The following is a 15455-nucleotide window of genomic DNA, read 5'->3' on the forward strand; positions in this document are numbered from 1 at the left end:
ACGTACCATTCGCACCGCCCCTTCCTTGGAGCAGTGGGCACATTCTTTCCCGCAGTTTGGAAATGTGAAGAAAAGTCAGCCTTGGACAGTAATCCCGATCTGGCATTGAGCGCTGGAAGGCAACCTTTCATAGCCACAGTCCCCTCGACCAGAAATCACTGGTTGAGAGAGGCCGGATTATGATGGCGACCAAAAGGTTCTCCTTCTGAGCCCACCCAATATTTATACTCTGAATAAATGTTTTTCCTCCCCCTACTTACCAAGGCGACCACCATAGAGACGATGCTCCAACAACGGGCCCGCCAATACAAATGAGACATCAACACCACGGCTCCCGAAGCCCTTTCGTCGTGCCGCGGCTGCAGTGGCGACACCTTGCGCGCATTAATTCGCTCCGTTCTCCCGAAGGAACTGCCTCAGGTTGCGTCTTCCGCGTCTGCCCCAGGTTGCGCAGTCTGCCCCAGATTACACTGCTGGCAACGCTGACCGAAGTCGTCCGGAACGAGGTGCGGCAGGTTCCCCAGGCAACCGCCTGCCCCCGGAGCTCCACTCCGATTCGATGACAGACCCACGTACGCATCCGCTCTGCGTCGCACGGCTGGCTACGGTCCAATTACACCGACGCCTGCCGTCAGCAACATTGGCACATGTAATGCAGTCGTACCTGGCTACGGTGTTCCCCGACGTCTCCTGTGAGTAATTTGTCGCCGCATACGCAACAGCACCTGCTACAGCTGGGTCACGCTCTCGAATTTAGGATTTGTGAAGCACATCGGAAGGGAAGCATCTCTGGTGCCACTGCCGGAAGCCCCGTCATCTCTACCTAGTATGTCCGTACCGCCAAGTGGGTGTTCGCGGTTTCCATCCCGACGAATCCTGGGAACAGCAAACTACTACATGCCATCGCGGAGCATCCCAGAGAGCGCCTGGGAGGTACTGACTCCCTGCGAGGTTCTGACACCATGGACGGCCACCCACATTCGCACCGCTGATGGGTCCGTAATTCCCCCTTTGGGCAAGTGCACGGCTAGAGTTGGAATTCTGGCATTCGTTGTTTCACGTACGTTGGAGAATTTTGCTCCCCAAGTGCTCCGGAGACTTCATTCTGAGGATCGACTCTCTGCAGGCGAACGGCGCTGTGATTGACTGTCAGAACGCACGCGTCACGTTATCGTCCAAGCAAGCCTTATCCTATTTTGATCTCCAGACCACTGCAGCAATGTTCTGCTATTTTACCGGGAATGACGTAACGGTGCCGTCACTGTGCATTGTCCTCGTGCTCGTGCGGAAAGACATATTTCACGATTACGAGGATCTGGCGGATGACCATACTCTACTGCTGCTTGAGCGGGACTTGTCGTTGCTAAAGGTTTCGTCTAACTAGGTTATGGCCGTACCCATGTCCTTCTGACCAAGTTTCTCAAAAAATAGCAGCCCCTCGTCAAAGGCACAGCTGTCGCCTTCCTCCACGACACGACGTTGGCATGGTTGCAGATTTGTGCACACTGCGTAGAACCACCGTAGAAAATGCTGGCCAGCACGACGTTTTTTAGTCAGTCGAAATAAATCCGCCCTGCCATCGGTTCAGGAGGATCTTCTCTCGGACCTCTTGGCACACTTTGGGGACTGTATCAATACGTGCTCGAAGGTCAGCCGCACTCCGCTCGCCAAGTACCGTGTCAACCCTAATGATATCACACAAACAGTCTGGCAGCATCTGTACCTTGTTTCGCCGGTAGAATGAGAAGCCGTTCGGTAAAAGGCTGCCAAAATGCTTGCAGACGATGTCATTCAGGTGCACACCAGTCCATTGGTTTTGCCTATGGTTCTTCGCAAAAATGATAGAACGTTTCGCACCCGAAAACGACCGCCATAACGTATTTTTCTATATACATCTTCGTTGCGCTTCGGTTAGGACGTGTGATGCATACACTATGCGTATCCAAGACCCCTCGTGCCGTTGTCACAGAGTGTGCCTATTGCAGTTTGAGTAGCACAGGATGTTATCTTCGAAATCTTTTCACGGTGAAAGATAGCCATTGCAGGATATTTGCTTAGACTGTAGCAAAACCAGTTTGCAATCTTTAGCCTGGCTTTCAGTCAATTTGAAGATGTAATTTTTCTTGATCAAGTCTCGAAGAAGTCATTTTTGGTCTGTAAGTGATGGTAAGAATTTCGCAAAACAGTTAACAGAGCCGTGAACTTTAAGGATCTCCAGGTGGTCGAAATTACTGGAGCACTCCACTACGGCACTCTTTTCTTCCTTTCTTCTCTAAGTTCATTCTTTGTCTCTTCCAAAGTACGGCGAGGTTCGGGTGTCCGCCGATATATGAGCAGATACTGCGCCATTTGTTTCCCCGAAAACCAAGTTTCAATTTTGAACTTTCAGACAATGCGCAGCACTGCTTGCTTCTCAGCTGGCGGTGGTAGAATTAACAAGTTTACCAGGGTAGGGTTCGGTCGCATGCCGTCCTCAGCAATAATGTCGCCAAGACAAAGGATCTTGCGCACGCCAATGCTGCTTTTCTGTGCATTAATTGTTAGACCAGCTTTCTGAGCTTCTTGCAGTACAGATCGCAGCCGATGATCGTACTCTTGTGTTTGTGGCCCCCCGCACGATGACATCATCAACGCACTCTGCGCTCCTGGCAGCGTCTCGAAAATTACGATAAGAGCCTTATGAAACACTTCTGGGGCGAATTCTAACCCGCAGGGCCGAGTCTGCAGTCGATAACAACGAAAAGGAGTCGCGAACGTGCATAATTTGGCTTTTCATTATGCATTGGAATCTGCTGAAACCGCGAATTCCCGTCAATGCGCATGATGAAAAGTGCCTTGCTAGTTCAGATTCAAAAATTTCCTGCGGCTTAACTTTTAACTACTGCTGAACGTGATTAGAGAGCGAAAACTGTGGTGTGCCGGGCATGTAGACGCAGCTTGGCGCTTGTAACATGGAGTGAGTCCCGCACACTGGATATGCTGCCTGTATATCCTGCCACCGTGGAAGGAGGCAGTTTAATGGTTGTTCGGGAGAGCTTGGTCACCCAATGAGCGCAATACGTGCACTCCTCACCGCAATTCTTAATGGCGTCTGCGTAAGTCACGCGCATGGCTCTGGCTTATATTCCCCCCAGACTGACGTCACAACGGCAGTTTCGATCGCATGACCTCACGCTATTGTCACGTTTCTATTTTAAAGCCCCCTACCAGCGAATCGAAAGGTTAAAGGTGAAAGGCCAGAGGTCAAGGTCAAAGGTGAAGAGGTGCGACACCATGGTGGAGGACATCTGGTGAGACCTATAGCCAGACGACCACTGGCTCAATTCAAGGTCAACCGGCAGCGCTCGGTGAGCAGGAGGAAGAGGAGCAGGATAAAAGGAAGAAAGGCACGAAAGTTACCTAGAACAATAGCTGGTTTGCTACCCCGCACGGGGGAAATGGGGTCAGGGGAGAAAAAGAAGGAGAAAAGGCAGTTTCAGGAAATTAAAGTCAATATGCAAAGTCACAGCGTTCAGTAAAGCCACAGCCTATCCTGCAGGCCTGAATTCTTCGAAAAGCGGAGCCTTGGAGGCCTTCACCGCTGAGGACCGCCGCGGCCAGTGGCCGGGAATCTTCGTTTTCGTCAGAGGGCGCAGAACTACATTCTCCAGTGCACGGCAAAGAGACTATCTTTCGGCGCTGTAGGCAGATCATTCACAAGGAATGTGGGCTATAATCTCATCACACCAGCAGATGGCCCATGCAGGGCTGTCAGCCATACCCATTAAGAACAAGTAGTGCTTGGTGAAAGCTACCCCAAGCCACAACAAAGTTGCTTCACGTCGTTAGGCCGCATGGAAGCAGAAGTTTCAGATCCGGGTCCAAGGATTTTAAACAAAAATGCGAGAATTGGCCTGAATTCGACGCGGCAAGCGTGATGTCCCGCGGCAGTGGTCTAAGCCTACCCGCTGTTTCGGCTCTCGAGACGGGGATGGACACACAATCGCCCTCATGGTGAGCAGTTCGTGTGGCCTCGTCCGCGCGAACTGCCGCGCGAATATCATGCCCTTTGTTGATGGCTCTGTGGTGGAGCTCTAGGATTTCCGCGTCAAGTTCTTCATGGGACCCATGATGAAGAGCAGATCGTAAAGCTTGGAGGGCTGCCTTTGAATCTGTGATTACAGACCACTGCTTGGGTGTTACTTCACTGATGAGCTCAATGGCGACACGAGTAGCAGTAATTTCAGCACCAATTGATGAAATTTGGTGCGATGTTTTAGCTTAATTATTATATGGTCCTTACGGGGATGACTACGTAGCCCGAGGAATTGGAAGTGGTCACTGAGCTATCGGTGTATACGTGCAGCCGGTGTCCGTGTTTGTCATGGAAATATTTTAGTGTGGTATGTTTTAGTGCTGTCGACGATAAATCAGCCTTAGCGCACGGTGAATGTGACTTTACCTAGCGTGGTGAAGATTTCGCCTCAATATCTTCTCGCCGCATCATCTCCTAATGGGCATGCTTTAGACTCGTTAATTTTTCTTAGGTCCACGCATAATCGTCGTTTACTGTCATTTTTTTAAACAATCAGCAGAGGACTCGCTTAGTCCGTCGGGTGGTGATGCTTGACGATCATACCGGCTTTGACCATGTGGGCAAGTTCACGAAGAGGCTCCCGCAAGAAAAGGGGTACACAGCTGGCTGTCTGGGCGACTGGCTTGTTGTCATCGCGAATAAACATACGGTATTGTTGCTGAATACAACCAGTTTCAGGAAAAAATTTGACCAAATTGTTGAACCTGGACTACCTTGCTGCCTCTCATTCCCACCTCGTTTACAGTTCGTGAGAACCAGCAATTCGCTCGCTTGCAGTCCAAGTGTGCCCTGTCGGTCCATCTTCACGACGAAGAAATAGATATTTGCCTCCTTGTTTCCGACAGTCACCTTGGTGGTCATGAAGCTAAAGCGCTTGATGATGCCTCCCGTAGGATACAGTTGCTCAAAGTAAAGGGTATCCTCAGCTGCACCTTCTTGTAAACTGAAAATGGCAGCATGTTCGCTTGCGATTCTCTGTCCACTTTGATCGCTATCGTCATGTCCGCAACTTTCGCTCGGACCACCCTGTCATGGTCACACGCTCTTCCAATGTTGCTGACACATGCATCAAGGATTTCAAATTCGGCTTTGCAGTCTTCGCTGCTCCTGGCATCCTTCACTTGCTTATTCACGTTCGAAGGTGCAGCAAAATTATTCTGCCCTTGGCATTTCACGTAAGTTTTGCGATATGCAGGACAAATTCGCGGACCCTGTGTACGTCCACACCTGAGGCACTTGGACGTTGCAGGTTGCTCGCCACCCTTCTGCGGGTGCTGCTGCTTTTGACGGCGTCGATCTGCCTGTGCTCTCGAAAAATGAATGCGAAGATCGGTTTTTGGGGAAGAAAAATGGCGCAGTACCTGTCTCACATATCGGCGGACGCTTGAACGGCGCCGTAAAACAAGGGATAAAGAAGAGTAAAGAGCAGAATAGACCAGATATCGTTTTGCACGGCTGTCATTTTCGCAGCCCTGCCGAGTTCTTCCGCTTTAAGCAAGCTCAACTGGTTATCCTGCAGAAATGTTTGCCATACATTAGAATTATTTGTTCCAAAAGCTGCTTGGCCACATATGAACGACTCTGCCATAGCGCCAAAGTTGCAGGATCGAGATATCTTCCTGAGTTCTCAGACAAACTGCTCTACTGGCTCACCTTTAGCTTGGACGCGTTGCCGAAACAGGTAGCGGCCATCCACTCACTCAGGTGCTCTGCGCGTTTGCTGCCGAACTTGGCAATGACAGTTGCATTCCTTTTCTGGCTCTCGTCGTCACCACAGATGAAGTTGTAAAATTTCTAATTCGTTGTGGCCTGCCGCAGTTAGCAGTAAAACTATCTTCACGGCGTCCTGAAGACGCTTTTTGTCGGGTTTGGTAGCAACCAAGAATTCAAACTTTAGCTAATTAGTTAATCGGTAATTAGCGAATAATAAATTAGTTTGTCGGTAAATATAATCAGTTATCTAAGTGTTCTGCAATCCGTAATTAGTTAATTAGTAACTAGTTAATTAGTTAATTAGTTCGTTTGTGGTTAGTGTAGTATGCTGTAACTGGGAACACAATATACGATAATGCACTGCGCATGTGCAAGGCGCCGGAGACATTGCACCAGCGCTTCAGCCTACTGTGAATACATGTGACATCACTGAGTTAGGCAATCATCGTTGGAGAGGATCGCTCCGAAGGAAATGTTGCCAGACGTCTCTTGAACGCCGATCGGGAAGGATGCCTCCGAAACGCTCTAAATGAAGTCTCCAGCAAACAAGCATGCGCGCGCTAATGAACGTCGTCTTCAATCAACATCTTCACCACACAACAGCGACGCAAGCAGCAAAATTATGCTAAAGGCTTTTACCTCACCGCAGTCTAGGTCAACAAATTGCCCCCTGTTGCTGGGACTGCAGAAATAATGGAAATAAATGTGCACGCGCCTACCCCTGGCCCATACTGAGCCACAATAGCTTTCGCGTGCAGAGAGTAGTAGAGTTGAAAGAGAGATGAAAGATTTAAATGATGCGCGGTCGCACCAACCGCGTCATCTGAGGCGGCGACGACGGTTAAGCAAAAGATATCCTCCCCGCCAACCTTTTAAACTGCCCCACTGAATTTTAAACCGAAGCTGTATACCTCAATCGTCCAAGAAAATTTTCTTGTCATCCATCGTAAGCGAGAAATGTGTCACTACTAGGAGTGGAAAAAACTGTGCTACTACTCTAAGTGAAAAATTAGCCAGCAGCATTCAAAAAAAATTTAAAACATATATAGAAATTAGAGAAAGTAAAAAAGCATAAGAATATAAAAAGAATAAAATAAAAGACATGAACCCTACAACAACAGCACCAACAACAGCAACAACAACAATAATAAGAATAACAAAATATAAATATAAAGGACAAAAAACAAAAACGCAAGACACGATGTTCATTCAATTCATCGTGGAAGCGTTCGCACTCTTGTTTCACCAACGCAACTTGTCCTACCACCATTCACTGTTCATGCATTGATTTTCCTTAGCAAAGAATATCTCTACAGTTACAACTGAAAATCTGAGTGTATATCATATTGATCATCAAAGAGCGGGACGCGACCGCGTGTGGCAGCGTTCCCAAGGAATTCAAGGAACGCGATTGTTCATTCGCCCATTTGGCGCGAAGCCTTGCCCGTTGGAAAAATTAAATAAAAGAAATGACGCCTGTCACGCATCTTGATGGACACCCGAACCGCGTTGCAAGGCAAGAAAAATGAAATGAAAATTGGTTTTCATAAAACGAATTTTGCCTGTCACATATCTCGGTGGACATCCAAACCGCGCCGCAAGGAATTATTTTCGACGCGCGGTGCCGTCAATTACAACTATGCGTAATTGCAACTATGCGTAATTAGCTCAAGTGCATTTCACCTGTCTCTGGTTTCTCTCTTTGTAAGCCATGTGGGTGAATTTTCAAGTGGCGTCGCGAAGGGCAATTGGGTGCCGTTTTACAGTTTCGCTGCCCAACCGCCTTCACAGCATGGATAGGAGGCGCAAGTTTTTTCATGCTCATTTTATACCTGCAGAAGGGAAGAGCACGGAAGTTCCGAGCATACGCGCCGCAGACTATAAAGGCGAGCACGCGTCGAACACGGCTTACATAGAACTCCGGCTATCGTCCCACTCGGCTTACATACATGACACGTACATCGCCTGCTAGACAAAGCTGCGAGTTTTATGGATTTAGCACATGACATTAACGGAGGCACTGGAGGTGGGGATAAGGGCAAGGGCAAGGAATATAAGAAGCTGGGAAGAAGTGAGAGGATGCCTGCCTGCCTGCCTGCCTGCCTGCCTGCCTGCCTGCCTGCCTGCCTGCCTGTCTGTCTGTCTGTCTGTCTGTCTGTCTGTCTGTCTGTCTGCCTGTCTGTCTGTCTGTCTGTCTGTCTGTCTGTCTGTCTGTCTGTCTGTCTGTCTGTCTGTCTGTCTGTCTGTCTGTCTGTCTGCCTGCCTGCCTGCCTGCCTGCCTGTCTGTCTGTCTGTCTGTCTGTCTGGTCTGTCTGTCTGTCTGTCTGTCTGTCTGCCTGCCTGCCTGCCTGCCTGCCTGCCTGCCTGCCTGTCTGTCTGTCTGTCTGTCTGTCTGTCTGTCTGTCTGTCTGTCTGTCTGTCTGTCTGTCTGTCTGTCTGTCTGTCTGTCTGTCTGTCTGTCTGTCTGTCTGTCTGTCTGTCTGTCTGTCTGTCTGTCTGTCTGTCTGTCTGTCTGTCTGTCTGTCTGTCTGTCTGTCTGTCTGTCTGTCTGTCTGTCTGTCTGTCTGTCTGTCTGTCTGTCTGTCTGTCTGTCTGTCTGTCTGTCTGTCTGTCTGTCTGTCTGTCTGTCTGTCTGTCTGTCTGTCTGTCTGTCTGTCTGTCTGTCTGTCTGTCTGTCTGTCTGTCTGTCTGTCTGTCTGTCTGTCTGTCTGTCATACACGCTGACGTGTGAGGCACTCGCTGTGCGTCGGCCTCTGATAAAGCAGGATAACGGCTGGCGACAACTCGTACTCGCAAAGCGGGGCCTGAAGGCGAGGCATCAGAGCGGAAGCGTCAAGCCGGCGTGGTAGAGGGGCCCTCGGCAGTGTTCCTAAAACAGACTCGCGGCATGCCAACATTTCCCGCATCGACTACGGGCAGGGCAGCAATATAGCGACATTATAGACACAAAACGGTTAACCTTGGACTCAAACCGCAGTGTGACATCTTCAGCTGTTGTAATAGCGCAAGGTAGACTGGAAAAACTGACAGACGCAGCAGCACTGACTCAGCAGTGAAAAATGCGTGCTTTCAGCGTTTTGTGAAATCACGAGGTACCATGGAAGCTGAAATGGGAGCCCTAAAAGCAGGTTCATAAACAATAGCGCTGAAGATAGCGCTTGCACTGCGCATTACCACGGCCTAAATCATTCTTGAAATGATTGTCCTTAACTCCTGTTCTCAAACGCACATTAACCGCAATAGAATTTAGCCCATGCAGTGGCAATACTTACTAAACGCAGGCCATCCCTTCTTGAAATTAGGATCGCAGCCTCGTTATCTGGGTCTTTGTACAGTTCTCCACTCAAGGAATGGGCGCTTCTCTGTGGAGCAGCAGAGAAAAAGAATGACAATTTTTATGTAGTTTTAAAGCAAAGAAAGATAATTATTACTTGTTTCAGGCGGTATTAAGTAATACGTTTTCTCGCAGGTTATTTACAGTCACATATACCACATGTCCAAGAGAAATATTACCAAGCTTATAAAAAAGACGGAGTGCCTGAGCCAATTGAAAGAAAGTGGGGGGCTTTCAGAGCACCGTGGTGTAGTCTGGAATATTTTTTTCGTTCTTCCATGTTTTTGGTAAAAATCAATTATGTAAATTTTTATTTAAACTTTTTTGAATTGTTCATTTCATTTCATGAGAAAATGTTGCGGATCGTCTCGAAAAACCGCTGGAAGCACTGATTCTATCAAAGTATGATTTACGTATCCTGGTTAATTTGCATTAAAAGAAAAGTTATCACGTGCCCAGCGTTGCTTTACATGTCTGCCCAAGTGGCACTATTGTGGCATGGAAGCTTTTTTTACTGGGCGGTTTATGGTTTAAGGTCGGTAAAAAAACTCCCTTGCGTAACTAGGTATAAATGTTTCAGTCAGCTGTTTTCACAGCGATGAGCAACTGGTCTGTTGAAACCTAGTTCCTGATCCAACAATAATTAAGTTAGGTAATATAGCCTAACTAATCAATTAACTTTGACGAACAAAAACAATGCAGACTAGGTCACGGGGCTCTAAACAACGCTCGGTTGGTTTCCAGCGGATTGGTCATTGTCTGTTTTATGAAAAGCTTGGTCACATTTAGTCGGGGCACCTGGTATAGATTAGAAAGATCACATGCCTTTCATTTTACTTCAGGCAGCTCTAATAGTTTTGATGTTATTAGCATGCCAGTTTTCTCAAACCTGATTCCACCAAAGTGATTTCTTGACACTGAATGGTCTACATAACTGGTCTTGACAACTTGCGTCCGCAGTGAGTGTCGCCAGTTTTGAATTAGATTGAACTGAAATTAGGTACCCCAGTCAGGCGCCCCTCCAGCACAGAAATGCACAGCACGAGGACTAAACGGAATAAGGCGTGTGCTTCTAGCTAAACAACTGACTTCCCCCGAGGAGAAAGAGACGAGAGCATTGACAGCAAGCATAAGATTTGGAGTACGCTTCGACTTAAGGTTACACGCGACAGCGTCTTCACCGCCTAGTTTTTCTCTTTTTGTTCCATTTTTACAGAATGTTTCGCCAATTTTTATCAACAATTCCGTTACCGACCGTACCGCTACATTTTCCTACAGATACAAAGAATTTCATTCATCACGTTGGAGCACCATTAGACCGCCTTTTCATTTCATGCAATTGCTTGCGCCTAATTACCAAATCTTTATCTGGTTTTATTACTTTTTATACCCTGTAACATAACTACACACCCCAAATACACCTTTTTAAGCCATAAACAGCCCAAAGGTCTAACTAGGTGCCCCCTTTAAAAACCTGCACGTAACGACCATGCATAAGCTGTGCGTTGCGCGCCAGCCTGGCATGCGTAGGGCCTAGGTTCGAACCCAAACGCTAGGAGATTTCTCCTTTCATTCGGGACTACTGGGATTTTTTTGACTGACGCAGGGCGATGGTCTATACGCTGGGTTTTGAACACAACGAGCTAATTACGCTGTTGCGTAAAAATAGAGCTAAGCGACTAAGCTTAAAGGGGTTTTACGATTTAGAGCGTATGTTTAGGCTTTTAGAACCACACTTCCAGTGGCTTTCACCATCACTTGCAGCAACCTTTGAGCAACTTCATTTTATAAAATACGCTTCGACTACGTCAATGTTGCAACAAAAATGTTCGCGCTTCCGTTTACAACGATGCTTTATTGTTCAAAGCGTCTGCGCACTTTGGCCGCAGCGTCCATTATCCACAGTAAATTATTGTCATCAACAGAAATTTTTGCGTTAAGTTTGGAGCCGCCTCCATTCGTTTCCATTTTCTGTTGGTGTGAAGAAATGTGCAAAGAATTCTAGAGCCAGTTTTGCGTATAATCTTGCCTTTATGGTCAGTAGCTTTAATTGTTTTTGTAAATATCTAAAGAGGCCTCCGTTGCTGTCCTACAAGCCCTTTTGGTATATAAGGCCGAATTTCTTGATATCACACAAGTGCGGAGCAATGGCAGAGCCGGCTCGTCAGCAGCGAGCTCACGGTCCAAAGGACCCTGGGGCAGCACGCTTACGAGGCAGCGCGGCACTGCGGAGCCCTGGAATGAGGGCCCGACCTTGCGAAGACGGGATCCGGGATCGCCTGATATGAAGACGACGCGGATCGTGCTGCCGCCGAACTACGCAAATGTTCAATAAAAGTTTTTCACTCACCCACTTTTGATATCACAAGCGAAGTGTTTCATTGGATTGAAAAATACTTTCAAGTCCGAACGCAACAAATCATAGCTAAAGGCCGCTTTTTCAAATTTTCAACTGTCACTTATGCTGCTCCGCAGATGTCTTTCTTAAGGCCCCAATTGTATTAATATATGTCGGTGACCTCAAGGGAAACATTGTATTTCAAAAGCAGCTATATACGGAAGATTGTGTTCTGTGCCGTTTCGATAAATGCCTTATGTTACATATGTAACATCAAGCAAAACCTAGACGAAGACTAAAAGCAGGGGACAAAAATGCGACCTTATTCAGAAGTTTACGAAGTGCTGCTTTGTTTCATGTACGCGCAGGCGTAGTCCTCTTGGCTGAGTGGTTACATTTTAAACAACCAGATTCTAGGGAAAATGAGGCACTGTCATCTCCGTGCTTATTTTTCGGCTGGCCTCATGTGAAAAATGCAGGCCGAATAACTATCGACAAAGGCTTCAAGGATGTAAAGCTTTAGAAAAATGTTTTATCGCCGATTTTTCGCTCAAGGTTAACGAAATTTTATGTTCCCTTACAGCAGGCCAGTTGTGCAGTAAGCATCTGCAGTTTGCGACCCTCACATGAAGAGCTATTTCAATTCCTTGCGCATCTTAATAATCCTGCACCGCAGTTTGTGACCAAAAACTGCTGCTTTAACTTTAGAATTAACAGTCTTCAGCCAGATTTGATATGGGACAGTCCATATGAACGTTGTGGGGCTTTAATTAGGGGGATAAATACGCTCTTCCCGTTCAATCTCGGCTGACTCAGTTCACAACAGCCCAAACCCCACCGCGTGATCGCGTGCGCTCCCGTACTGGCTGACACAAACAAGGCGTTTATTGCTACAGCAACTACATCGCCAGCTAGCAACAAAACACGCAAAGGAATTGAGGTCGTCCGACTCACCAGCAACTTTACGAGCGAATGTTCGCCCACTATTGGGACAGGGATACTCCCAAGTCGGAGGAGACGAGATACGGGAGCATGTCTCCCCGCCACATCCTCGCCCCGCTGGCGAAGAGCGGAGCCGCGTGCGACATCCCAGCCGAAGAGGGAGAGGCTGTAAGCTTTTTCCCTCGCGCGCGCGCAGCAAGTCGTCTCTCAGATGGATGGATGGAAGATAAGAGCGTCCTCTTTGATACGCTGTGATAGCTGTTCGCAAAATGCTAAGCTTTTTTCCAAGTTATTTTTGTTGAACGATGCTGTAATTTGTTATTTAAAAAATAGCCATTTTCTTGAAATACATCTTCCTACACTTCAAGCCTTGGGTAGCCTGTCTGCTTTTTAGCCACCAATTTTCCAATCACTCTTCTCTAATGTCCACCGCAGATTTATTTAAAGGACTTTAGTTATCTCTTAACACTAGGGCCTCAGGAAGAGTGACTGTGCCCGCATCGACATTAAGATGGACACCGTCACATTTGAGCCTGAGGTGTTCTATTGTTTCTACATATTTACCACACACCGCACATGTGTCAACTTCTTCGTTAAATTTTTTTTTTAGCTGCGCGTTCTATACACCCTTACCTAGCTTCAAAGAGTAGGGCACTGCCGCTTGAGTTGTCTTAAAACGCTTCCTTCCTGATCTGCATTTCCCAGTATCTGTATAGTTCTACACTAGCCTTCTTTTCTCTGGAATTTATCCAATTTTTACCCTCAGCGTTTTTAACCTATCATTTAATGTTCTTTATTTAACTGTCTTCGCGTCTGGCAGACTTACCGTCTAGCTTCCTAATTCTTTCCCGCCAGCGTGAGTCAACATTCTTTGTGTTCAGGTATTTAAATGCCTTAGCTGCCCACCTGTTATCGTCCAATTTCCATGGGTGTTCTTCACATATTTTTTTACTATGAGCTTCCCGGGCTTTGAACGATGCCCAGCCCATATCCACCTGTACTTCCTCTTTTGTGGTTTTCCCGTGGGCACCTTGCAAATCTTCCAACAGCAGTCTGATTTACTTCCAATCTCAACCGTACTTCTGCACTTAAGCATACAACTGCATTCCCGAAAGTAAGCCCCGGCACCATTATTCCTTTCCAAATACCTCTCAGTACTTCAAAACCTGTTGTATCCACCCAATGCATTATGTTTCATTATCCCGGCATCTCTTCGCCCTATTGCTATGAGAGACTGCTCGTGCTTTTCAGTGTACATTTTCCGTTCGTTTACCTATACCAAGAGATATTTGTATTCGGCCACTCGGGGGTATTTAATGGCATTGTATTGTAAGATCCTTATCGCTTGTACCCTTGAAAACCATCACACCTGACTTAGTTGCGCAAAAACTGAAACCTAGACTTTCTCCTTCGTCTCCACAGCAATTAACCAGAATTTGCAAATCATCCTCGCTATCTGCTAACAGCACAGTATCGTCCGCATACATTAAACCTGGTAGTCGTTGCTCAACAACCCTTCCGCCTAATCTTTACGACAGATTATAACCTAGATTGCTTCATTGTAGCCTTCTTTCCAAACATTTCATATAAAGCATGAACAGCAGCGTTGATAAAGAACAACCTTGCCTTAATGCTTTGGGTACCTCGATAGTTGTACATTTTATTCCTTCCCATGTAATTTCCACTGTTATTTCTCAATATATTTCCAATAGAAAATCATTTATCTCGTTACCCACGCCATCCCCTTTTAAAATATTCCACAGGGGTTCCCTCTTAACATTGTCGTATGCAAAACGTATGTCCAGGAAGCCTAAATACAGAGGTCTGCTTTGCGCCTAAGCTATTTCTAGAGATTGGGTGAGCCCGAACAGGCTATCATCTAAGCGACAACCACTTCTTAACCCATTCTGAAGTTCTCCGAGTATTTTTACTTTCTACCCATGAGTGCATTTCAATTTAACCGCTTGCATCGCCAGCGTGTATATAACTGATGTTATCGTAATTGGTCGGAAGGATGTTTTGCTCAACTTATCGCCTTTTCCTTAATAGATCAAGTTCAAATTACGCTGTTCTCAGCTGTGCAGAATTTTCTCATTTGTTATGACTGCCTCTAATACTTTTATCAGTGTTTCCTTGCCTTTTTGGCGAAGTTCATTATTCAGTTTGATAGGAATTTCGTAGATTCCTGCGGCTGTGTATTTTAGAATATTTGCTTCTGCCTTTTCCAGTCAAGACTGATCAGTTCCAAATGGTTTTCTATTTTGCGGTTCTGTGCTGCTTTCTCATTTGGGGAGGCTACCTTATCGTCCCTCTTAAATGACTCCGCTATAATTGATGAAATGTAGTTCACAGCGTTATATCACTCTAAATATTTTCCCTCGGCATCGCGAATCTGTTCCTGCTTTTTGTGATTCGCTTTACCCAGCCAGCTTATAAGTTTCCATAGTTTTCTTGGCCCCCCTTTAGTTGCATCGCGAACTTCAACCAGCCGCCGATCAGAGGACTGCTTTTTTTTAGCCCGGACGAGGACCTGCACTTGTTGTTTCTTTTGTCGATAACGTTCCCAGTTTAGTCCCAATTTCTCTTCAGATAACTGGGCCCTCTTTGCTTTGCTGTGTTCCCTTGAACACAACCGTTGTTATTAGATGCCCTCCCTAATTTCCTTATTTCACCAACTTCGTGTCTTCCTCTTTACTATCCAGCAGTTTGCTCATTTTATTTGTTATATTTTTGTATGTATTAGTAGTTCTAACTGAATAGTATCCCAATTTTCCATGGGGCGTTTTTTCATTGCTTCCTCTATACCGGCCGATATCAGCTCTATATGTTCGTCATTTTATTTTGCTTTGTCTTTGTTGACTTCTCTGTATTTCCTTTTGATCAGTGCTCTCACAACTCTAGAATAACACGCTTTAGATCACTTCCCAGGCTGTGCTTCCCCTCTTCGTCTATTTCTATCATTGCGAGCTTGCTATACATCCCTTGCGAGTTTAAGTGGTAATCAATGGTCGTCTGCCTGTTACGGGATTCCCACGTCACTTGTCCTTACACTT

The 15455-nt window shown here is 46.6% G+C and overlaps 1 protein-coding gene across 1 annotated transcript in view; it reads right to left on the minus strand.

Moving 5' to 3' along the window:
• LOC144112427 (venom metalloproteinase antarease TserMP_A-like) overlaps window positions 1-15455 on the minus strand; it is a 112167-nt gene that overhangs the window by 84464 nt on the left and 12248 nt on the right. Inside the window, exon 2 of the mRNA XM_077645261.1 lies at window positions 9061-9150. Within this exon, the coding sequence (XP_077501387.1) occupies window positions 9061-9150 (90 nt within the window). The remainder of the gene's footprint in view (window positions 1-9060; window positions 9151-15455) is intronic.

The sequence above is a fragment of the Amblyomma americanum genome, unplaced genomic scaffold (assembly GCF_052857255.1).
Source record: "Amblyomma americanum isolate KBUSLIRL-KWMA unplaced genomic scaffold, ASM5285725v1 scaffold_109, whole genome shotgun sequence".
NCBI classification, from domain to species: Eukaryota; Metazoa; Arthropoda; class Arachnida; order Ixodida; family Ixodidae; genus Amblyomma; species Amblyomma americanum.